This window comes from Rosa chinensis, chromosome 6, assembly GCF_002994745.2.
Source record: "Rosa chinensis cultivar Old Blush chromosome 6, RchiOBHm-V2, whole genome shotgun sequence".
Classification (NCBI taxonomy): Eukaryota; Viridiplantae; Streptophyta; class Magnoliopsida; order Rosales; family Rosaceae; genus Rosa; species Rosa chinensis.
The window spans coordinates 53394763-53418689 of record NC_037093.1 but is presented as its reverse complement, the minus strand read 5'-3'; the positions used below and the strand labels follow the sequence as shown (position 1 = coordinate 53418689).

The 23927-nt window shown below is 40.0% G+C and overlaps 2 protein-coding genes across 8 annotated transcripts; both read right to left on the bottom strand.

Annotated features, from left to right (window-relative positions):
* Positions 1 to 201: 201 nt before the first annotated feature.
* LOC112169969 (serine/threonine-protein kinase STY13) lies at positions 202 to 3262 on the bottom strand. The gene is made up of 6 exons (XM_024307094.2): positions 2548 to 3262; positions 1949 to 2070; positions 1478 to 1692; positions 1211 to 1385; positions 890 to 1024; positions 202 to 717 (listed from the first exon to the last, which is right to left on the bottom strand). The coding sequence occupies exons 1-6, from the start codon at positions 2894 to 2896 to the stop codon at positions 511 to 513; spliced, it is 1203 nt and encodes a 400-aa protein (XP_024162862.1). The 5' UTR covers positions 2897 to 3262; the 3' UTR covers positions 202 to 510.
* A 6905-nt stretch (positions 3263 to 10167) lies between these two features.
* Positions 10168 to 21556, bottom strand: LOC112172644 (methylcrotonoyl-CoA carboxylase subunit alpha, mitochondrial). 7 transcript variants are annotated; one of them, XM_024310061.2, is made up of 17 exons: positions 21145 to 21556; positions 20698 to 20819; positions 20365 to 20512; positions 20056 to 20193; positions 19773 to 19868; positions 19635 to 19694; positions 19366 to 19458; positions 19178 to 19289; positions 18769 to 18873; positions 18436 to 18575; positions 17997 to 18231; positions 17749 to 17915; positions 17499 to 17636; positions 17166 to 17408; positions 16982 to 17077; positions 14129 to 14257; positions 10168 to 10262 (listed from the first exon to the last, which is right to left on the bottom strand). In XM_024310061.2, the coding sequence occupies exons 1-17, from the start codon at positions 21466 to 21468 to the stop codon at positions 10224 to 10226; spliced, it is 2385 nt and encodes a 794-aa protein (XP_024165829.1). In that variant the 5' UTR covers positions 21469 to 21556; the 3' UTR covers positions 10168 to 10223. The 7 variants fall into 7 exon arrangements, with proteins under 7 accessions (XP_024165829.1, XP_040364886.1, XP_040364888.1 ...); XM_040508952.1 differs by having other exon boundaries at positions 10172 to 10262; positions 18436 to 18572; XM_040508954.1 differs by having other exon boundaries at positions 10175 to 10262; positions 17499 to 17615; positions 21145 to 21555.
* Positions 21557 to 23927: the final 2371 nt, after the last annotated feature.

Sequence of the window (23927 nt, the reverse complement as noted above, 5' to 3'; positions counted from 1 at the left end):
CCTTTATTAATATCACTTGCCTCCCCAAGTCTAGTGAAATATGAGATAAGAAGCTGAGCATTTCTATTGGTAAATCCCCAAAAGCCCCTATCATCTACTTTTATACAAGTGGGAGGGTCTGTTGGGATTTCTATTTTTACAATGATTTTCTAATTTTTTTTTTTTTTTGTGGGCCAGATCCATGAACAGAAGAAACAGAACTGAAAATAAAACTGTGAAACCAATAATTTGGTGGTTACAAAAATAACAGTAAAAACTAATTACTGTTTAACTGTCTAACAGTCCACTATTTGAGTGGAGTAAGAATGAAAAGGGTACAACAAACAACAATATTTATGTAGGGGTTTCAATAATGCAGTTCCTTTGTTGGTGCATTATTCAGAAATGGGATTAATTCATGGACCGCCTCTGCAGTCTAGCACTTTTAACTGGTTTATATATATATATAGTTTTAGCTAGTTTTATTCTAGATCTGCACTGCATGTATGTGCTGTGTGGAACAAAGTGAGGTCAGGGGCCTCGAGGTGTGCCGAAACAGGAACAGGCAGAAGCTTGGTCTTCCGGGATCATGCCACCTCCCTTGCTTGTGTCGACCGCATACAATAACTTTACTACTTCTTCCATGTCGGGGCGTTTATCTGGGTTTGCATCCCAACATTTTCGCATAATGCTAGCCAGCGCAGTTGGACAACATCTTGGGATTTCAGGTCTTAAATTCTGTAGTAGGAATGATCCACATTAGGCTCTAATAAACATTTTGAATATGAATAGTACAGACATTTAAGCATGGGATATATGTTGAACCCCTTCAGAAGTTTAATGCAGGAAGTCGACTACTTGAAAACAAATGCAGAGCAAAACAGATGAAGAACTTGTAGCTTTAACAAACCTGTCGCACGACAGCAGAGGAGACATCAGCAAAACTAAGATTGGGATAAGGCATGTCGCAACAATAGATTTCCCATAAGCAAATACCAAAACTGTACACGTCACATTTTCTGTTGTAAGGCTTACCATCAAGGACCTGCAGAAATCTTCATATTAGACATTGAAAAAGAAGAGAAGAAAGAACGATGACTGCTTCAAATCTCTAGCATAGAATAGAAAGATGAATGCAAAACCACTGAATTAGTAACAAAATTTTCTTCTTTACTAGTAAGACACACCTTTAAATCTAAATTTTCCATGGTGAGTGAAAAGTAGCAAGTACCTCTGGGGCCATGTATCCAAGGGTACCAGTCTCCCCGGTCATGTCCCTTGGATTCTGAGCTTCTACTCGAGCAACGCCAAAATCAGCAATTTTCAGAGTTCTATGATTATCTAGCAACACATTTTCTGTTTTGACGTCACGGTGTACAATTTTCTTTGCATGGAGATAACTTAAACTGAGATAATGGAAACACACAGAATAAACCCACTAACTCAAAACCCTACCAAAAACAGAATGTAATCCAGCACAACAAATGAATATACTCACCCTTTAGACAAATCCAAAGCAAGTTGAACCACAATCTTAAAGGCAAGTTTCTTTCTTCCATTCCTGATCAAATAGTTCTTTAGTGTCCCACCAGAAACATACTCAACAACAACACAACAAGCTCTGGAAGGAGGAGAATTATGACTTTGACCATCACTTGATGTGCCTTTGACAGGGATTTTAAGATTCGAAGTTCCCATTGAAGCTCCAACAAACTGTTAAATATAAGGAGTTACAGTTTGAATTGAGAAATTTTAACATATGGCAAAGATACAGAATCTCATCTAAGCCTGGGATACTACACTTTGAGAACTACTCTAAAAAGCCAATATTAGGACAGACAGAAAAATATTAGACATTGAAAAGTTGCATAACATTTATGTATTAGAAACTGAAAGAAACAGTGTGTCCTGTTAATTTGACATTGCATCATGCATTCTGATATGAAGATCCAATAGATGTAACTTTTACCTTGGGAATATTTGGATGGTCAAGCTTATGCCAGACAGCAACCTCTTGCTGAAACGACGCCCGAAGAGCAGCAGTTTCAGCAGCTGTGGCAATATTATCCTCACCCCAATCCAATATCTTCACTAAAAGGAATAACAGCAGACCATGAGAACATTAATAAAAACACACACATGATGATAAACTGGTGCTTGAGGTTTCAATATATAATTCAAATAAGACAACTTTCTTGCATATTATAGAGCTGGACAAACACACATAAGAAACATCTAAACTTGTTCTTTAACCCACTTAGGCAGAGAACCACGTGCATTGCTTTTAAAAATGATACCGAATACATGTCAAACAACAGACCCAAGAAGTACATGAATTGTCGAATATAATATCACTACAGCACCTGTTATTAATGCTATAAGAAACAATTAAACATGATGGCCAGATCTAGCAGCTCATAATCTACAAATCTTACATCCATTTCATCTCTGGTGCAAATTAATTAACAACCACTAAATTCCAAAATATGCTCCAAATCCGGAGTATCTCAAAATTCCATAAATGAATGACTGGAAATCCAATTGAAGCCAGAAGAAAAATCAAATTACCTGCAACATCTTGACCATCATAGGTACCCCTGTACACAGTTCCATATGTTCCATGAGCAATCACATATCTTATATCCAACTTAGCCAAATCAATCTCCCACTCCTCCATTGACGTCCGCGCTTCCTTCTCCCTGGACCAGCCCCTACTTAAGTGCTTCTCCAGTTGGATATCCCAGCTCTTGAAATCAATCTGATCCGCCCTAAAAAACGTTTCTTTCCCCACACATGAACCCAAGGCCTTCTCTTTGGTGCTGTTGGGGGTTCCAAAGGAATCATTTTTTTCAATGATGTTTGACTTTTCAGTTATCCCAATGCCTCCAACTGCCTCACCACCATTGCTTGAATCCATCTCAATGAATTGTAACTAAAGTATCAAACTTTACACATACAAAACAAAAGAACCTCAAAAGTTAACAACACCCATCAATGAAAAGCACCCCAATATTTCAAAACTCAAGCACCAGGCTCAATCTAGCTGAAAGCTTCAGTTTCTCTTCCCAGTTGACAGCCACAAACTACAAAAAGCAAAATTTGCTTAAACCCAGAACATGAAATCAACTTTGGGATAGAAACTGCTCGCCAGAAATTTGGGAGCTGAAAACCAAACCAAGCCAATAGAAGAAGAGTTGGGTGTGAAATTATTGATTCCGGAAAAAGAAATGGTTCTAGGGAGGCCAATATGAGTGGAAAGCAAGGACTGAACCAATAAAGAGAGAGAGAATCCTACAACAAAAATCAAACAAATTATATACAGCAAAAGTGAGATAACTATCACAGATTCACTGCCGTAAAAATCCCAGCTTCATTGTGTTTTTTATTTATTTACATACCGTTTTTTTAACAGATTTACCGGTAATTCAAGATCCTGCTGACTCCTTCCTAAAATGGTCCGTCACAGCCTTGTGAAAATCACCAAAATGGTGAAAATGTCAGTTCTTAATCTTAAACTTTTGGAGGCAACTTCAAACAATACGCAAGTCAGGAGACGCAAATCGTTTTTGGCAATTGTGATAACGACATCCTTCCGTTTTTTTATTCAATTGAACTAAATATTCAAGTGCTTTTCTTGTTAGAGAAATAATTAAATTAGGGACATGCGGGAATAGATTAATAGAATGCTTCCTGCTTTTGCTGTATCCCTAGTTAATGTCAACTAAGCCTTGATTGAATCACCTTAATTTTGAAAGCAAGTAATTGAATCATTCTCAATTTCTCATGGTCAACCAGTTATCAGACTTTTTTATTTAATTTTTTTTTTTATGGAAATAGGCTAGCCATTTCATTATAATTCAGCAGGCAGTACAAAAACAAAACACCCCTATGGGGTAGTCAGAAAGAATCGTTCCTTAGAACCTCAAGAAACCCTATTCTAGAATAATAAAATCCCGAGTACACTGATGGAGGACACATATCCTTTCCGTCCTTATCAACAATGGGCCACCTACAATTCTACCAAGGCCAGAGCATATTAGTCAACTAAATAAATTTAGCACCTTTGGTGATCTTATCATGACAGCTCTATTTTGTCTTTTGCTATTTCAATTAGTTATGTACTGTGACCCAAGCCATTTTTGAGGCATCGAAGAAATGAAGTAGTTTTAAATTTCCTTTCATTTTCATTCTCTCTGTTCATTTGTTCTTACTGCAAATTGCATCCCAACATCTGGTATCAAAGCCATGACCCTCCGTGGCCTGCAAAACCCCACCCCATCCGTCCCCTTCTCTTCCGCCCTCGTCAACCCACCACCCCCAATCAACCCACCACCCCCAACAGTAGATCAACCCTCTTCGTCCTCCACTGCATCCTAGACCCAAGCTCTCAACTTTCAAAACACCATAGAATTCCTCCAAAATCAGAATGAGGACCTTCACCACTCCTTCGAAACCTTTCAAAATCGGATGTCTGCCCAGTTTGCAGCCTTGCAAAACACGGTGGTCGCCTCCTTGGTTCATCGTCAACAACCTCCAGCTAGCTCTACCTCTAGCTCCCCACAAATTATTTTTGGATCTCTGAACTCACCTTCTCCCATCTCTACGCCGACAAGCAGTGCCTCTAGCTCGCCTCCGTTGCCTATAGGCACCACCACCACCACCACCACTCTACCACCGCCCACCGCCACCGCCACCGCACCTCTCCCACAGTCCACTCCATCATCTCTTACCCTTATCCCACACCCCCAATATTCTTGGCCATACCCACCTCACTTCTACCCACAACCACATATTCATCATTCCCAACCTTCCCCTGGGTTTTCTTACACCGCCGGCCCCTCGAACTCAGCCACCTATTCCACCATCACCAACACCACTCACTCCGCGTACTCTGACCCACAATCACAGCCCCTCTTGAACCACACTTTACCTCCTTATAAACACCAACAAACAACCCACCCATACCCAGATTACTCTTTTAAACCTCCAAAAATCGACCTACCCCATTTCACTGGTGTTGATGCCATGGACTAGATAGCCATGGCTGAGCGATACTTACGGGTTAACCGGATTCCCTTACACGAAAGAGTCGCCATCGTATCCTCACACTTTGGGCTTGTTGCCTCCGTCTGGATGAACGCTTTCGAGCAGCGTCACCCATACGCCACTTGGGATCAATTCCTCCCAGCCTTCCTGGAACACTTTGGCGCAGGCAGCACCACCGATCTCAAATCCCAGCTCACTCACCTGCAACAAGAAAATTCGATGGATAAGTTCATTAATGAGTTTACGAAACTCTCTTGCCGAGCTCCGGAATGGTCCGATGAGCACCTGCTACACCAACGCATCAGGCACTCTCTACATATGATCGAGAGATGTTCGCAATCATGTTTGCTATTGAGAAGTGGCGCCCCTACCTATTAGGTAATTTCTTCACTATTCTCATAGATCATCAAACTCTTAAACATCTTCTTGATCAACGAATCTCCACACCTTCTCAACACAAATGGTTGTCCAAGTTGTTAGGGTATAATTACACAATTGAGGACAAGCCTGGCAAAGCCAATACAGTTCCGGATTTGCTATCCCGCCGCCACGAAGTTATGGCTATTCAATCTGTCTCTGCCCCAATTTTCGATGGAATCCAATTAATTGATCGAGCTTGCCTTTCTGATCCTGAGGCTCAAGCTATTACTACAACAATATCCAATGGCACTCCAACAAAGAAAGGTTTCACAGTCGCCCAAGGCAGATTACTCTACAAAGATAGGATTTTTGTCCCTGCAACCTCAGATTGGCGTGCCAAAATACTTCATGAATTTCATTCCTCCTTTCAGGCAGGTCACTCAGGTTACTTACGCACTTTGATTAGAGTTTCATGCAACTTTGCTTGGCCCGGGATGCGGCGTGATGTCAAAACCTTCATAGCTGCTTGTGATCAGTGTCAACGACAGAACTATGAGTCCATACACCCTCCCGGCTTGTTGCAGCCTTTGCCAATTCCGGATGAGGTATATGTTGATATTACAATGGATTTTGTTGATGGTTTACCCATCTTTGATGGCTACAATGCTATTACGGTGGTTGTGGATCGTTTTTCGAAATATGCTCACTTTATTGCCATCACTCATCCTTACACTGCTTCACATATTGCTGATATTTTTATGAAAGAAGTCTTTCAACTACATGGTATGCCTCGCTCTATTGTCAATGACAAAGACCCCATATTCATAAGCCATTTTTGGACTGCCTTCTTCAAGTTACAAGGTACACATTTGTGCAGAAGTTCAGCCTATCATCCTGAGTCTGATGGTCAGTCAGAAGTAGTGAACAGATCCCTTGAGCATTATTTACGTTGCTTTGTATTTGACAAGCCCTCTTCATGGAGTTCCTTCCTGCATTGGGCCGAATGGTGGAATAACACCACTTTTCATTCCACCATCAAGATGTCACCCTTCCAGGCTTTATATGGCCGACCTCCACCTTCGTTGTCAACTTACTTGCCCGGCACAACTAAGGTGCATGCAGTGGACACTTCCTTGCAAGCCAGAGATCAACTGTTGAAGGATCTAAAGGATCATATGGCAAATGCGCAGAACAGAATGAAGCAGCACACTGATCAGCGAAGGACAGAGAGAGAGTTTAATGAGGGAGATTAGGTGTTCTTGAAATTACATCCACATCGCCAAAAGTCTTTGATCAAGAGGCCTGCACACAAACTCTCCCCTCGCTACTATGGCCCCTTTCAAGTGGCAGCAAGAGTTGGGAAAGTAGCATATAGGTTGACACTCCCAGCACACTCCAAGATACACCCAACGTTCCACGTTTCCTTGCTTAAAAAGCGCATTGGTGATTCCATTCCAATTTCCACTACACTGCCACCGTTTGATAATCATGGAGAAATTCTTTAGCAGCCTCTCAAGGTGCTAGATATGGTGGTCATCAAAAAGAAGAAGCGTGCAGTGACTACTTGGCTTGTACAATGGAAAGGTTTACCAGTGGAAGACCCAACATGGGAAGAGGCACAAGTTATGGCAGCAAGGTTTCCCAGCTTTTGCGCCTGAGGACAGGCTTTTATCTTAGGGGGGTGCACTTGATGGAGGACACATATCCTTTCCGTCCTTATCAACAATGGGCCACCTACAATTCTACCAAGGCCAGAGCATATTAGTCAACTAAATAAATTTAGCACCTTTGGTGATCTTATCATGATAGCTCTATTTTGTTTTTTGCTATTTCAATTAGTTATGTAGTGTGACCCAAGTCATTTTTGAGGCATCGAAGAAATGAAGTAGTTTTAAATTTCCTTTCATTTTCATTCTCTCTGTTCATTTGTTCTTACTGCAAATTGCATCCCAACATACACCCACCTTTAGGTAAATTCAAGCACTTTTATTCTAACAAAAACCTAGAAACCTCGAAGCAGACATAAAAGGATTCAACTAAGGCACTGGTTTTTGCGACCCCAAACTTAATTAAACAACAAAATTGGCAGAATGTGAGCCATCACATTCCACCGATCCCTCCACATCAGTAAACTCCAACGCTTGAGCAGTCTCATATGCCCCCGCCATCACCACCACTTGTGGACCAACCTTTTCAGGGACAGACTCGTCAAGGTTTTGATCAAAACTCAAAGTTTTTCCCCAACGTTTATACTTACGTATAATTTTCTCCTCCTGTTCCTCAGTAGATTTCACTCTATTCTTACTCCCCTTAGGGCGCCCTACATTCTTCTTCTTTGGTGAAACCAACATCCTACCATTCTTGTGTTGCAGAATTAGCGAGACATTATCTTCAATCTCAAGTGTAGAATCAGGAAAAGCCAAGTACTTTTTCCCAAAACGATCCAACTTGGTAACAACCTTTCTTTTCCTCCCCACTGGCCCCATTTGCAAAGAAGAAAATTTCACATGGCAGCCTCTGTCCGAGTCACTACAGAAGCCGGAACCAAAGCCAACGATGCCTCATGACCCTCACCCCTGAAACCGGGCAGCTGCACAGATCCCGTAGCCTTGAACTCAGTCAACACGTTATCCAAAACAATAGGGTTTCCCTTCATCTTGGAACCAAATGGTCCAAGATATCGGAGGGACGCATGACCTCCCTTACCAGTATTGTTAGCCCCTGCATTGACGCCACCAGAGCCCGAACCTTGCTCCATAACAAACAGAGCGACATTACTTCTCTGAGTCCCGCTCTCATCCTCCAAGGCCCGACCATACATTGACGATGAACGAACAGCCTCTAACCCTGAGGTAATAGACAAACCAGCCATAGCAGACGCCGGTGGAATAGCCTGAACCTCCTCCTTCTCTTTGATCAACTGCTTATCACAACCTAGGGCATCATGGATGAACAGCCCACAGTCGCGGCAAAAACCTTTAACCTTCTCATAGATCAATGAAAGCTCTGGTTTTACCACAAAAGAGAACTCAATCACCTTCCATCTGCGGATACGACGCTGGACATCGAACACAACCTTGATCCTCTGTTCCTCTTCCTTCCTCTTCACGGCATTCTGATCCACTCGAACCATTGACCCAATGGACGCCCCCACCAACTCGAGCACATTCTTGTTTCTCAGGCCAATAGGGAGGCCCTTCACCGCAACCCAAGTTTCCATCATATTCAGCAGCACCTCCTCCACTGGACTGAGACCATCATACGCTCCTACCACCAGCATAGTGTTGCGGTAAAACCAAGGACCCCCATGTAGGATGCAATTACTCATCGCTTCACTATCAAATTGGAATACAAACCCTCCCCTGCATCTTGTATAGTGAGCCCCGATCTGATATGCCAAATAGTAGCAATCGTTCCTTTGAATCTCAGAAACTTGGCTTTCGGGGCCAACAGTCGGCTAGCCATGTACCAAAACCCATCTTGGAACGCCGCAACCCCCGCCTCTCCCCACGAAACCAAAGTTGAATCCGAGTTGATGAGCTGTGCGTGAACCCCGTTCATGCCTTCTGCCATCAAGAAAAAAGAAAAAGATCGATGCAAGATCGACTAGGTTTTGGCAATTTATCGATGTTGAGAACACCGAGAAACCCTAGCAGAGACGGCTAGGTCAATGAAGATATCATCCTTGTAAATTGTTATAATTTAGTTATCAGACTTTATAAAACAACAGAAAACAGTAATGAAATCTATAGTGCCAAGTGTATTTTTTTAATTTTTTATCAAAACTTCTCAACTGTATTTGCTGTGTGTGCATTATGCAAGCATATTTCTTGATATTCAAATTCAACAACCTAGTTAGTAATTTTTCGTATTATAAGCAAATAAAACACATACTTACATTTATTTTAAAAATACTTCCGTACTTCATATTTTTGAAATGGACTCATTAAATTTTCTGTATTTTTTAAGCTAAAAGTATTATACACGTACTATACACGATTTTTACTTTTTTTTTCCATATTTTACACATATTATTGAACAAAAATGAATATAAATTATTATTTTTAATTAAAATTTTTAATTATTTAATTAATTAAAAATATTTTGCCGAACTTTTCAACAAACTATTTGATAAAATGTCCGAATAATACACGTACGTATTTTTCGCGTACTATACACATTCCGTTTTTTACTAAAAATTCGGAGTGTTCGTATCCACCAGAGGGATTTTTACTTTCTATCCACCAGAGGGATTTTAACAGTTTCAGATTCATCTATATTTAACAAGCTCTACAAATTTCTATCCACCCGAGGGATTTTTACTTTCTATCCACCAGAAGGATTTTTACTTTCTATCAACCAGAGGGATTTTAGTTTCTATCCACCAAAGGGATTTTAACTGTCTCAGATTCATCTATATTTAACAAGCTCTACAAATTTCTATCCACTAGAGGGATTTTTACTGTCTCATATCCATCTAAATTCAACAAGGTCTACTACTAAAATCAACAATTTCTATCCACCAAAGGGATTTTTACTGTCTCAGATCCATCACTTCACTCCTGCACTCCAACAAGCCATCCACATACCTGCAGATCTACAAAACGTCAAGGAAGGCATAAGAATACATACTCAAAAAGAAAATGGAAGACAAACTCTGATAATTTCATAGACAATCTCATTACTATTGCTACGAATTCTTACAGAGAATGTGATAATGAATATGTTAGAGGAGAGAGAAAATACCCTACTAAGTACTAACCAATTCTCTAGAACCAACCACCGGCATAACTACCTTGAACAACATCAAGCAATGCACCAGAGGGATTTTAATTGGGTTAGATCCATCCCGCACTCCAACAAGCCATCCTGCAGATCTGCAAAATGTCGAGGATAATAATACATGAATGTTATTGAAGTATATATGTAAACTCAAATAACCAAATGTTCGGTAACTAATTTCTTTGGAAACTAGTATCAAATTAGTTTTAAGTATAAGTGAGTCTATGTTTTCTGTTGATAAATGAGTCAGTTTATTCATTTATACAACAACCACTTTGATGTTATGATATATATATATATATATATATATATGAATAAGATGATCCAGAAAACACTTCAATTTGCATAAAATCTTGAATACATGGCTACTTTGGCAGCATAATGTGTTGTTATCATATATGCAATAATTTCTGAAAATATTCCATTATGCAGATCTTCGATTTTTGTTATGTATTATCTTGTAGACATCAAGATTATGTCAAATCAATTAGGGTTTAGGAAATTACCTCTACTACTGTAGCTCCAGATTGGAGAATTGCTCCGAGAGATCCACGTCCTCGAAGTACTGTAACAGCCATTGCCTGATGTACGACTCAAGGTACACCGGCAAGTAAATGTTAAACTCACGCTCATATGTCACCATGTTGGCCAGAATATCCTCAACCAGTACCCTCCAGAGTTCGGTCGCCATCTCTCCGGCAAGATGTTCGGAGATGTCCATGGCAAATCCCCAGCCGAGGTCGCCATGGATCATCCCCTCGATCGCAGAACGCATAACGGCGGCGGCGGCGACGCTATCGGAGTCCACACTGGCACTACTAGGAAGAGTACTTTTAATGACTTTTTTTTATGGCATTTTATGAAAAACGTCATGAAAAGTATATTCAATGACGTTTTTCTACTGAAACGTCATTGTTTATTTGATACCAAATTTTTATGTTATACCTGTGGCATTTAGCAAACGCCATAGAAGTTCAAAAACTTTAACGGCGTTTTTGAAACGCCATTAAAATTTATAGCGTTTTCCTAAACGTCACCAATAGTTTTTTTAATGACGTTTGAAAACGCCATGAAAAATATTTGAGCCCATGACGTTCGAAAACGTCCTAAAAGCCATGGCCAATTTTTTTCAATCTGCCGCTCTATTTCTTTTCATTTCGCGCTTTAAGCCCATCTCATCTTGTTTCCAATTTTTAGTTATGTTCGACACTCGACCAAAAAAAAACAAAAAAAAAGTTTTGTTCGACACTACTTTTTTCCTCTCTCTCTCACACAGCTCCTCATTATCTCTAAGCTACTTGAAGAAAAACTCTGAGCTCAAGCCTCAAATGTCTCAATCTATCGTCTAAAAGCTTTGAGGTTAACAACACCATCTCTTATTATCTTGGTTCAACTCAATTTCCATTTCACTTCTTCGTGTTTGAGGTTTAGAACATTGAGAATGTTTCTGTTGAAGAATACGAGACCTAAAGTAAGAAGCATGATGGGGAGAGAGAGAGAGAGACACACACACACAAGCATGTATAGTGGTTCACCTTGCCCTTGAGGCAAGACTACGTCCACTTAGATATTTCTACTATGAGTGAGGCCAAGTGACCTTTGTAGTGATACAAGTGAGAGGATCATGGATCCATCCCTCTAAGAAGGGGAGGACTTCCTCTTATAGCTAAAGGAAGTCACATTCTAGTTTACATTTCCGATGTGGGACATAATACATATATTTGCTTCCCTTGAAGCCTCTTGGAGAGCATGGGAGGGTGGCCTCCTGACTAGATACCGGCCGACCTCCACCATGGCAATGTAGCTCAGGTGTCAGCCTACCGGATGCATGCCATAGGCGGGGCTAGCCATGTTGTGGGGCCCACCTATGAGGTCGTTGATTATGCTTGGCGGTATGTAATATAAGCGGTATGTACAAGTCCCCCAAGTCCCCGAGTAAGAGGCGCTTCTTGGTTGGGGAGTTTAAATGTGATGCCGCTAAGAATGAGTGATGACCTCGTTAAACGCCATACCCATACTAGTCCCCCAACTCCGTAAGTAAGAAGGGACTCTTCCGGGTCTTGTGAAGTTTCCATGACAGGTCACGAGGCCCATCATCGAGCTACTACCTGTAAATAAGATAAGAGTGTATAAAGAGCATATTGATTGCGGTAGGGCAATCTAAGTGATGTTTGAGTCAAGTGCATCGAGGTGCATAAATGTTTATACGAGATGTATGTTACACATTGTGTGTATGCATGTATTATGTAGTGTTGACATACGACGTACAAGTCAAAAATGTATGTGGTTGTGATAGCATACAAAGTGCATATGATGCATAGATGTGTGATGAACACAATGATATGTATATGTTGTATGCATATGATGAACACATGTTAGGACCGGGAGTGTAGTTACTCGCCGAGTCCCCCAAGTCACGTAGTTAGTAAAACGGGAATTCAGACTTAGATATCGTTCGACGATGTCGGTGAGGCTAAGAATGAAGCTCCGGTATCGAAGTTACGTGTGATACTAGCGAGACTATGGCAAGACCATGATAGTCCCCCGAGTATGAGCGTGTAAGAATTGTGCTCGCTCGAATTGAGCGAGCAGTGGGTTGTGTGAGTTTTGTCCTAAGGTTTTATTAATGGGATGTAAAAGAAATTTAATTGTTGCGATCAACAATAGGTGAAAATTTTCAATATTTCCGTTAATAGACCATAGCACGAAAAGTATGAGCGTGAAGCCCGATGATAGTCCCGGTCGGGTACTATCTCCACTTGTGATAAGTGGTATGAATAAGTCCCCCAAGTGTACAGAACGCTCGGGAGGTGAGATGACTCAAAAGCAAGGGACTGGACCTTGGCTTACCCCGCCTCCGGTACCAAGTGGGTTTTCTGAGGGCTTGAGCCTATGGTACCCGATGGGGTAGAATGAGGATTTGGGTCTCTGATACCTGGAAGGGTAAATGAGGACTTGAGCCTCTGATACCCGGAAGGGTAGATTGAGGACTTGGGCCTCTGATACCCGGAAGGGTAGATTGAGGACTAGGGCCTCTGATACCCGGAAGGGTAAATAAGGACTTGAGCCTCTGATACCCGGAAGGGTAAATTGAGGACTTGGGCCTCTGATACCCGGAAGGGTAAATGAGGACTTGGTGGTATCAAGGATTTGGATGCAAGGGACTGGACCTTGGCTTTTGTAAGGGAGCTACCCTTTAGTGATCTCGTTGGGATACCTCGCTCGAGTAGAGGATTTATGAGGGTCTGTAGGCCTCGTGTACCTGATGGGGTAGATAAGCTTGAGCCTTAGCGCCCCGTGGGGTAGATAAGCTTGAGCCTTAGCGCCCCGTGGGGTAGATAAGCTCGTGACCTCATGTACCCGATGAGGTGAGTGAGCCCGTGTTCCCGGTGGGATAGATGAGAGCTAGGAGTCTCCTTAACCCAATGGGGTTGAATGAGGGCCGATAGGCCTCATTTACCCGGTGTCGTGGCCCTGGGTAGAATGAAGGCTTGTGCCTCGTGTACCCGATAGGGTAGACTGACTCGTACCCGATGGGGTAGAGTGAGGATTTGAGCCTCCTTAACCCAATGGGGTTGAATGAGGGCCGGTAGGCCTCCTTTACCCGGTGGCGTGGCCCGGATAGAATGAAGGCTTTGGCCTAGTAACCCCGTTCGGGTACCTCACATGGTTGGAGGGTTTTACGCAAGAATTTGACCTTGATTTACCCCTTGGGGGCACCGCGCTCCGGGCGAGGATTTTAAGTGCCGCACGTAACACGTTGTTTAGTGTCACATGTATATATGTAGCAATTTTAATTGGTTTGCAATTAAATTAAAGCATGACATTAATACATAGGCATAATAGATATCATATCGAAAATTAATGCATTTTGTAGACATGCTTTAATTATAGTAATTGCTATTGAAGCATGTAAAGCATTGCATTAATTTAAAGTGGAAGAGCATTAGTGAGAACTTACTTGGAACCGGTCGAAAGTGATATAAACATTGTAAACAATGACGGAGTTGTCCGAGTATGAGATTTCCATGTTTTGAAAAATAGCGTCACAGTGTGGTGCCGACAATATATCCGGTTTGAGTGATTGAGCCTTCCCAAAACAAAAAATGGATGTTAGCCCAAAGTGATTTATAGAGAATGGGACCATGCTCGACAGAAACATTGGGGAGGAACAATTAGCGATCCATATTTAATTTGATCAATCAAATATAGTTTAATTTAATTGTATTCTTTAACATGGAGAAAAATGGGAATCATAGTGTATTGACTAGAAGATTTGTACAAAAATAAGGAGGTCTACATACCAAATGAGGAGGGTATATATGAATAGAAGCACTCTTATTGTAAAGCTTTCTAGATAGAAAAAAAGTATATATAATTTTTCTTAATAATTTATTTTTGTAACGATCTTACATATGAGGACACAAAGATCATTTAATAATTAAAAATAAGAGAGGTTTAGTGAGCATATTAGAGTCCCAATAGAAAATATATTCTTATCGTGATACTTTTTTTTTTTTTTTTTTTTGAAATAATATCAAGTTCTTATCGTGCTACATGACAATGCTCTCAGTTTGATAAAAGTGAGAAGATCTTATTTTAATGGAATGACAGTAGTTACGCTAAAATTCCTCCCTTACCATCTAAAGAACGAGATTCCTTATACTAAATTGATCTCAGGTATGGAAATGAAGATGACAAGATGTCTATACCTAAAAGATGTAGCTGCAGCGAGAGGTTGCATTTTTGGAAATTGCCAGATAAGTCATAGGCAATAAAAAGTAGGATGTAAAACAAATCCTTCTTCCATTTCCTTCTTTGTAAATTTACATTTGTTGGCATTGTTGCTTTTGTTACATTTGAACTGATAACATTTTATTCCAATGGAATGACAGTATTTAAGGTACAAATTAATTGATTTAGTTCAGATGATTCCTCCAACCATTCAGAGCGCATATTCAGAATGAAGTCGTCCCCAGCCATTGCCTTTTGGCAATTCAGATAATGGACTTCACCGTGAATCCTTACTCTTACTCCTCCTGTACAAACAAATAATCCCTTCAGTTAATCGACCACATTAAATTAATGCATATATTCCAAAAAAGTCTGCATAGATTATAGTTAAGGGAAAATGCTCATTTACCCAATTTTAGCTTAAAATTTGCCCACTTGCTCCACTAACTGTTTTTAACCCCGTTTACCCAAAACACTCTAAGGGATCATTTCCCCTTTACCCAATTAATTCTTTTTTTCTTCTTTTTATTTATTTTTGGGACTTTTTTGCCCTCTCTCCCCTCACCGATTTCTCTCTCTCTCTCTGTCTCTCTCTCTCTGTCTCTCTCTCTCTCCCCAGACGACATCTGATTTCTCTCTCCCTCCCTCCATCCCTCCAGCAGGTCGCCCCCACGACACCTGCTCTCGCCATCGCCGCGCCGAAACTCATCGTCGTGCTCTCCGTTGCCAGGCTCGACGCCAAGCAAACGGTCCTCGTCGCTGAGAAGCTCGACGAGGCCGAGTTTGACCTTCTGAAGGAATCGACGACGGACTGAAAACTGTTATCTGCTATTGTGCAGTCATAACCATAAAAGTTGTAACATTAGTGCCCCCCAGTAGACTTTGTATTGGGGGCCAATGATGACTGCTTTATTTATTGACGGACTGAAAACTACTATTCTAAAGTAAATGTAGTGTTAAATTGCAGTAGTCGATAAATGAAAAAAATTGTGTGGTTTGTGTCAGTCTACTGGGGGGCAGTAGACAGAATATTGACCCTCATAATGTTTGTTTTTAGACATTATCTGTTGTTTTGAGTGTGAATAACTTCTATAATCTGTGAAACAAAGGAAGCGGTGTAATGTTTGATGGTCTATTGGGGGGCAGTAGACACATTAGTGCCACCCAATAATGTCTTTCTTAGGAGACAGTAATCATCTCTTGTTGATTATAAAATGATCATTTTGGTTTTGTTTGTGATAAAGTGCAATACACTGTGAATCCTTGAAACTGGTGCAAGTTTTAATGGTTTAGTGGGGGGCAGTAGACACATTACTGCCCCCAAATAATGTCTTCATACGAAGTCAGAACCCTTCACTTAACTATCATTGACAGATTATTGTACTTTATAATAAACTCAAAACAACATAAGACTTATCAAAACTCTAATTTCAGTGATTAATTAACTACAGTTAAGAAATTAGTGGGGGGCAATAATCTGTCTATTACCCCCCAATAGACCACAGTTTTGACGTCGTCCGAGACCTGCAAGTGAAGCCCAGACCCGATTCCGGCGTGTAGCTTCGGAGCTTCCCGGACATCTGACGAACAAAACCGGCGAAGCCCAGAGGGGTTGGGATCGTGGAATTAGATGGCGTCATCCTCTAGTGGTCTGACAGTGGGACAGAGCGGCGGCGGTGGACGCCGACATCGACGGTGGAGTGGTGGGCGTGGTGGCTCAGAGAGAGAGAGAGAAATCGATGAGGGGGAGGAGAAAGAGATATGAGTGTAATTTGTTAATTAAAATGAGGGCAATACTGTCAAACACTGTTAAATTGGGTAAATGAGGTTAAAAAACTCTTGGTGGAGTAAGTGGGCAATTTTTGGCCAAAAATTGGGTAAGTGGTCACAGCCCCTATAGTTAAATTGTGGTGAACTCGTTTAAACCAGAAGCATTAAGTTTTCACGTAACGTGTTAAGCCACCATATCATACAGTAAATCCAACCATGGTTGGATGACAAACAAGTTTGTAAATGTATCCTATTCCAGTACCACAGACTGACATCAATGGTATTACTTATTAGAAAGTAAAGTGCTAACCTTAATACTGAAGAGAACACTGCCATCAGAAACCTGCTGTCCAGCTGCTAGATGAAGCCCGCGGACATAGCCTGCTGATGGTGCCTTTACAGCATGCTTCAGAATGGAAAGGAAGTATTTGATTTTAGATATTGCAATGGGAAAGGAAATTATAGAAGAAAATGCAAATAGAAGCAGTACAAACCTCCATCTTCATTGCCTCTAATACTAAAATAGGTTGTCCTTCCTCCACTTTTGTTGCATCCTTAATAAGAACCTTGACCACCAAACCAGCCATGGGTGCAACAACTGTTCCCGGAGGATGAGATGATCTATCAAAACTGGGCCTATGTTCGGTTTCATCTTCATCAGACAATTCAAGACCCAATTTTTGTCTATAATGATGATGATGTGACCCATGCCACAGATGAATGTGCTTGGTCTGATCCTACAAGCTCATTTGGAAACAACATACTCGATAATTCTGATAAACTCATCTATGTAGATCTCACAAATGCTTGCAGAGAAAGGCATTTACCTTCGAGTAAACAGCTAAGCTAACATCCATGATTACACCATCAGCTTCAACTCTGAAATCATGATCACCTACACAAGTTGCTTTAACCTCCAAAGGTGGGGAAATGTCTTCTTCTGTCTGCACACAAAGATGCAGCATCTAGAATTTTCACGATGGAATGACTTAATGGGAAAAAAACAAGACAATAACATACAACACAATTACAAAGTTACAAATAGGGATTATTAGCATACTTAAGTCATAAGACTACCTCAATTAGATAGCTCCCATCAGATTTGTAAGTGATGGAATAGGTCAATAACCTTGAGCCACTGCTATCATATTCATTCTCCCACTCGAGTTCCACTGTATGCCTAGCACAATGATTGACTCTGAAAGGCGGAGAAGAATACCATATGGAGATCGTGTTGTTGCTTCCTGAACATATTGGGAGACGTAAATATTCTAAAGGATTTTAAGAACTCACAAAAAAAATGAAGAATGGGACCTTCAATTTACCAGGAAGAATTTCTCTGAATACAGAATTTTCCTTTTCAATGAGACATGCAGCCGCCAGTTTGGCAACAAATCTAGCAGCACCAAGCACTGTGTTCATTACTTCCAAATTACTAGGGTTGACAAACAGGTCATCTTTAAAATGTTCAATAAAATGAGTTTCCACATTCCCATTTTCAAATTCCCGATGGTTGGCAAGTTTTGACAGAAAACTGATGTTGGTTGGTACACCTGCAACCTGTTTAAGCAAATTAGCATTAAAACCACGTGATGAAATTGCAACTTGCAACTTGCCTACCAGATATGTCAGTTTAACCCCTTTCCACCCTGTTGACCCATGGGCCTGAAGATATTAAGTACATCTAAAGATGTTCGTGCAACATTAGAGGATAAGAAAATGTGCTTTGATCTGGAGAATCTGCAACTCTACAATGAGATATACCTGAAACTTTGTCAAGCAATCCTTCAGTTTTACCAGTGCTACTGCACGATTTTCTCCCCATACTACAAGCTTGGCAATCATAGGATCATAATGCATGCTAACACTGTCTCCTTGTTCAACCCCAGTCTCAACTCGAACTGCTAAAGAATATATTCGACATGAGCAAACAACAGAAGGTACCCGAGGACAGGAAATGAAAACAAATTTCACACTAGTGAGTAAGTCATCTCCTTGGATAAAACAAGTGGTGCTCACGACTATCTCAACTTGTTTGGAGATGAATTCATTGTTTCACTGTGGATGAGTCACATGTATACTGAAAATTTGACTTACCTGATGGTGAAACTGGAGCATGCTGATAGTGATGAAGAACTCCAGTTGCAGGAAGGAACCCTTTTGGTACATTTTCAGCATATATACGGGCTTCAAAAGCATGACCTGTCATTGTAAAGAGGAATTTCAAAAACGAAGTAACTCCATAAGTTTATGTACTTGACATATTGGATGAGTAAAATTCTACATAATTAATTAAGCTCTCATTTATGAATGAAACATTAGCTTATTCTTTGACGTATTTTCCTGAAGAGAGGCATCAGGGGAAAATTTTAATACTTTTAAATTTTTAATTGCAGAACCCTAGCATTGAACTTAAAACTAGCAAAGACTCATTTTAGAAGTGACAATTGAAGCACAAATCTTGGCAAAGACCTCTTTCAACATTTTTCTCTTTAGAAGATCTCACCTGACAAAGGGACCTGTGACTGACTTATGGGAAGGTGTTCTCCATTTGCTACACGAATTTGCCACTCTACAAGATCTTGGCCAACAATCATCTCAGTCACAGGATGCTCAACCTGCATGACGTTTACCCTATTAGAATTCTCATCAGTTCAAGGACTGAATTACAGTACAACAGATCAGTTAAAGCACCTGAAGACGGGTATTCATCTCCATGAAATAAAATTGGCCTGAGACTGTATCGACTATAAACTCCACTGTGCCGGCACTGTGATAGCTAACTGCCTTTATGTATTTGGCAAAGACTTCAAGTTATAGAGATACTCTTATAAACCCAAAGAGAAGGAATAAAAACAACAGTATTAACAAAAATGTGTAAAGGAGCAGAAAATCACAAGCACTCCCCTCTTTTTGGGGCTATTTTCATATAGGTACAGAGTATATCAATGAAAACACCGCACCTTGGCAGCAGATACAGCCGCTTGACCCAAGTGAGACCGGAAGTCATTAGAAACATTTGGCTGCACCAATGGATTTTGATTACAACTCTACTAGAACTATGACAAATCTACACCGATAATAGAGGAAATGATCATTACAGCTGGGGCTTCTTCGATTATTTTCTGGTGCCTTCTTTGTACGCTGCAATCTCTCTCATATAAATGTAGAACATTCCCGTGTTTATCCCCAAATATCTACAACATCAACATTCACCAAAAATCAAATCATAGAGTTTTAGATCATGAGATTGAATGCTCGAGTTTTGGTAATTATAATATCGACTGCACAAATATAATGTCGATGAGAAATGACAATGATCATACCCCAAAAATAAAAAAATCTTGAACCAAAAGTATGTAAGAATTATACAAACAACAGTACCTGGACTTCTATGTGTCTTGGCTGTGTAATATATTTCTCCAGCAAAATTGTGTTTACGCCAAAAGAAGCAGCAGCCTCACGTTGTGCTCCAAGGAAGGCTTCAACAAACTCATCCGGACTTTGCACAATCCTCATACCCTAAAAACAACTAGATCATGAGAAGGTCTTTCTTTCGAGGAGCTAAATTAGAAGAACACATTTGAAGAAATATCCAAACGTTCTTAGAACATCTTGTGAAAAAAAAAAAACCTTCGATATTTTAATCAGGCCACTGATAGTATAATTGAAGCAAGCAAATAAGTGACATACCTTTCCCCCACCTCCATGAGTTGGCTTTATTAAGATTGGATATCCAATCTTGTCGGCTTCTATCTTCATTAGATCAATATCTTGGTCTTTCCCATGATATCCAGGCACAAGAGGTACCCCTGCTGCACCCATTATTCTCTTTGACGCACTGATAAACAATTGAACATCGATAGAAATTATAAAAATTCCTCAATGAACAAAAACTTGAAATGCTGTACATATATAAGGGGAAAGCAAGCCCAATGACACGACAAGGAGTCTTTGTAACGATTTTAAACTTGACAAGTATGTCATAGCTTATACAAAAATCAGTAAATACTCAATCAGTGGTACCTTTTATCACCCATGTCCCTGATGGCAGATGCTGGAGGCCCAATAAAGGTAAGACCCTTATCCTCACAAAGTTGAGCAAAGTCGGAACTCTCTGACAGAAAACCATAGCCAGGATGGATAGCCTAATCACACAAAAAACAAACATTTCCAATCTAATTATCATGATTCAAACCACAAAAAACCATTCACCAATTCACTAATTCCCAAAAACAATAGACAAATTTGCATAAACCATCTCCTAATACATTGAACTGTTGATCAATCAAGTCAGTGAGCAATTGAGCCATCAAAACCATTGAGCTAGTGACCTACTCTTTTCACCAATTCACTAAATACTCACAAACAAAAATAATGAAACATTGCAAAAAATAGTTGATCATCTGAGTTAGTAAGCAATTGAATTGAGCTAGGCTTTCACTATCATCACAAACGGCAATACAGACTGACCTGCGCACCAGTACGAACGGCGGCGTCAAGAATCGACGAGGCGTCGAGGTAGCTGAGCCGAGCCGGAGCCGGACCGATACGAACGGCCTCGTCGGCGGATTTGACGTGGAGCGAGTGTCTATCGGCGTCGCTGAAAACGGCGACGGTTTGAATTCCGAGTCTCTTTGCTGTCCTCATGATCCTGCACGCAATTTCGCCCCGGTTGGCTATCAGAATCTTCTCGATTCTCTGCGGCGAGTCGGAGAATGGTCGGACTGGTAGTAATCGGAAATGGAATGGCTTGCCGGAGAGCTTCCGGCGGAGGACGGTGGCCACTGACGCCATGGTTTGGAGTGGTGTGGGTGAGACGGAGTGGACTTGGGTGGTAAGTGTAAATGGTTTGTTAGGTACTACGTGGAGTTGCGTGCAGGAGATTTTGACCGTGACAAATAACGGTCTTTATCGTAAGTATGGGAAGTGTGGATATGATCTGACTCGTCTGATCTGATGTTGTGCTTGCCTGGCAGAACTATCCATCTCATCTCGGTTTCTTCTTGGGCTGGCTTATGGCTGGGTTTGGGCTACATTGGGCTGCTCTTTGTTTTTGATGAGATGAACAAAACTCGTTGCGAACGTGTCCGCATTCTCGCAGATGATATAGGTACTTTAAAATTTAGTGAAGCCTTTGATACTAATAGTAGAGATGAATTATTCTCAAAAAAAAAAATAGTAGAGATGAATGCATTGATGCATTAATGCATGTTGACTGATAGAAAAGTTTCAGGAAATGACATAAACTCATATCTCTAGTTTTTACTAATCTTTTATTTCATGAATTTTTTTTTACTAAAGAATATGTACGTCTTTGACTGTTTATTTCTTAGGTCTTTATTTTAGTATTCATCAATCATTAGAGAAATGTTATTGAACCAATTAGGTGGTCTTATTAAGTATCGTTGATAGAGGAAAAAGTTATCTATTATTATATTATATAAGGATATCTCTAACAGACTAGTTAAATTTAAAATTTAGCTATATATAACTATTTTTAAAGTAAAATTCAACTCCAACAGACTAGTTATAGCTAAGTTAAATTTAGCTTTAGCTATATTTAGCTAGAGAATCATGCATAGCTAAAACAAAAGTTATATTTCTCTCTCTTCTTTTATCCATATGTCAGTTTATGATTTGATAAAATATAGTATATTATTTACAAATAGCTACTACTGATGAAGCAACATTGTTAAATCAATAGTTATATTTCACAATTTTAACTAAATTTAACTAAAAAATAATTCCTACTGTTGGAGATGCTCTAATATACGTTCAAAATCTCTAAAATGATTAAAAAGAGTAATTTTCAATAATACAGTCATCCATGAATCATAGACCATGTCATATTGACATATATGGAGCATTCAGAAGATTAGTGGGTCATTTAAACTTTATAGTTCTGAACAAAAAAACAGAACTTTCTCAAGAAATGACAAAACTTCATGGACTGCGTTCTCCTCTCTCCAACAAGGCACCAGCCTAATGCTAGCTACTTTCTCAAGGCAATTATCTGACCAATTAAAACCCTATATGATCAACAAGAATCGTTATCAAGTATTTATAAAACCAGCACATGCATTCGAGAATTAAAACCATGCATTCCAGAATTAAAACCTATTGAAAGTGGACCACATGGTTCTCCCTCACACTTGCTCACACTTTTACCTAACACAATGATGTGCAATTATGTGATAAAAGCATAGCTGGTTTAGAATCTGTATGATGTGGGGAATAGAGGCATGTGCACTGCTGGCATAACTCAATCTATGAATCAATCTTAGACATATGGCCAGAAGAATTTGATGATCGAGGACCCAATTGCTAGCTTACTTCTGTCATCATCATCTACTAGCTTCTAGTAGTACTAGTACTTTTGTAGTGTTGAAAGTAAAAGGGAAAGTGGACAATCTCCCCAGTAATAGGGGTTGGTGGATCTAGCTAGGGTAATGTTGGGAGGCTACATTTGTCTTTAGGTCTCTCCTAACTGAAAATTCTGGAAACTCCAAGCACATAATGCATCCTAGTTGCTTTTTCTCCTTCCCTAATCAAATGTCTTATCAGGATTAAATATGGATTACATTCCCTTATTAGTGTTGTATATAGTTAATTAATAAAATTAAAAAATTAAACATAGCCATATGCAACCATAATCCGTAAATAATTCGGGTTGATTTACATTCACGGCCAATAATTTGGAAATTCTCACTAATAATCAATAGATTGCAATTCATCCTAATATTGATTTGAACTTAAAAAACTACATAACATGATTTCTCAGATGGAAAATTTTAGCACATATCACGCAAGTTATAAATAAGTACAATTAATTAAGTCGATCTTCAAACATATGCTTTTAAGTACTTAAACTGAAATTTCAACCCATATATATAGTCGGAATTAACCTAAACTCACTTCATATGCATAGCTTGATGACTTGTTTGAATCCATCAATTGCTTGAAGAGAAAGCAAAGCATAATTTGTAGAAAAAGCAGAGTCTGGCCTAGGGACGTTCTATATTTGCTGTGGAAGACAAGGCATATATATTCAAGTAGGACTTGGTATATATTCAACATCCCCCATAACTTAACTTGCAAAATATACAGGTAAGTGACCCTGTCAAAACTTAGAAGATACCTCTGTACTTCTTTTTCTGTCTCCCATCAAAATATTTGAGAACCTTCGTTCTTGACTAGCTATCTAATTCTAGCTAATTAGCTAGTATTGTTATCTAACGGTCAGAGCTAGCCTC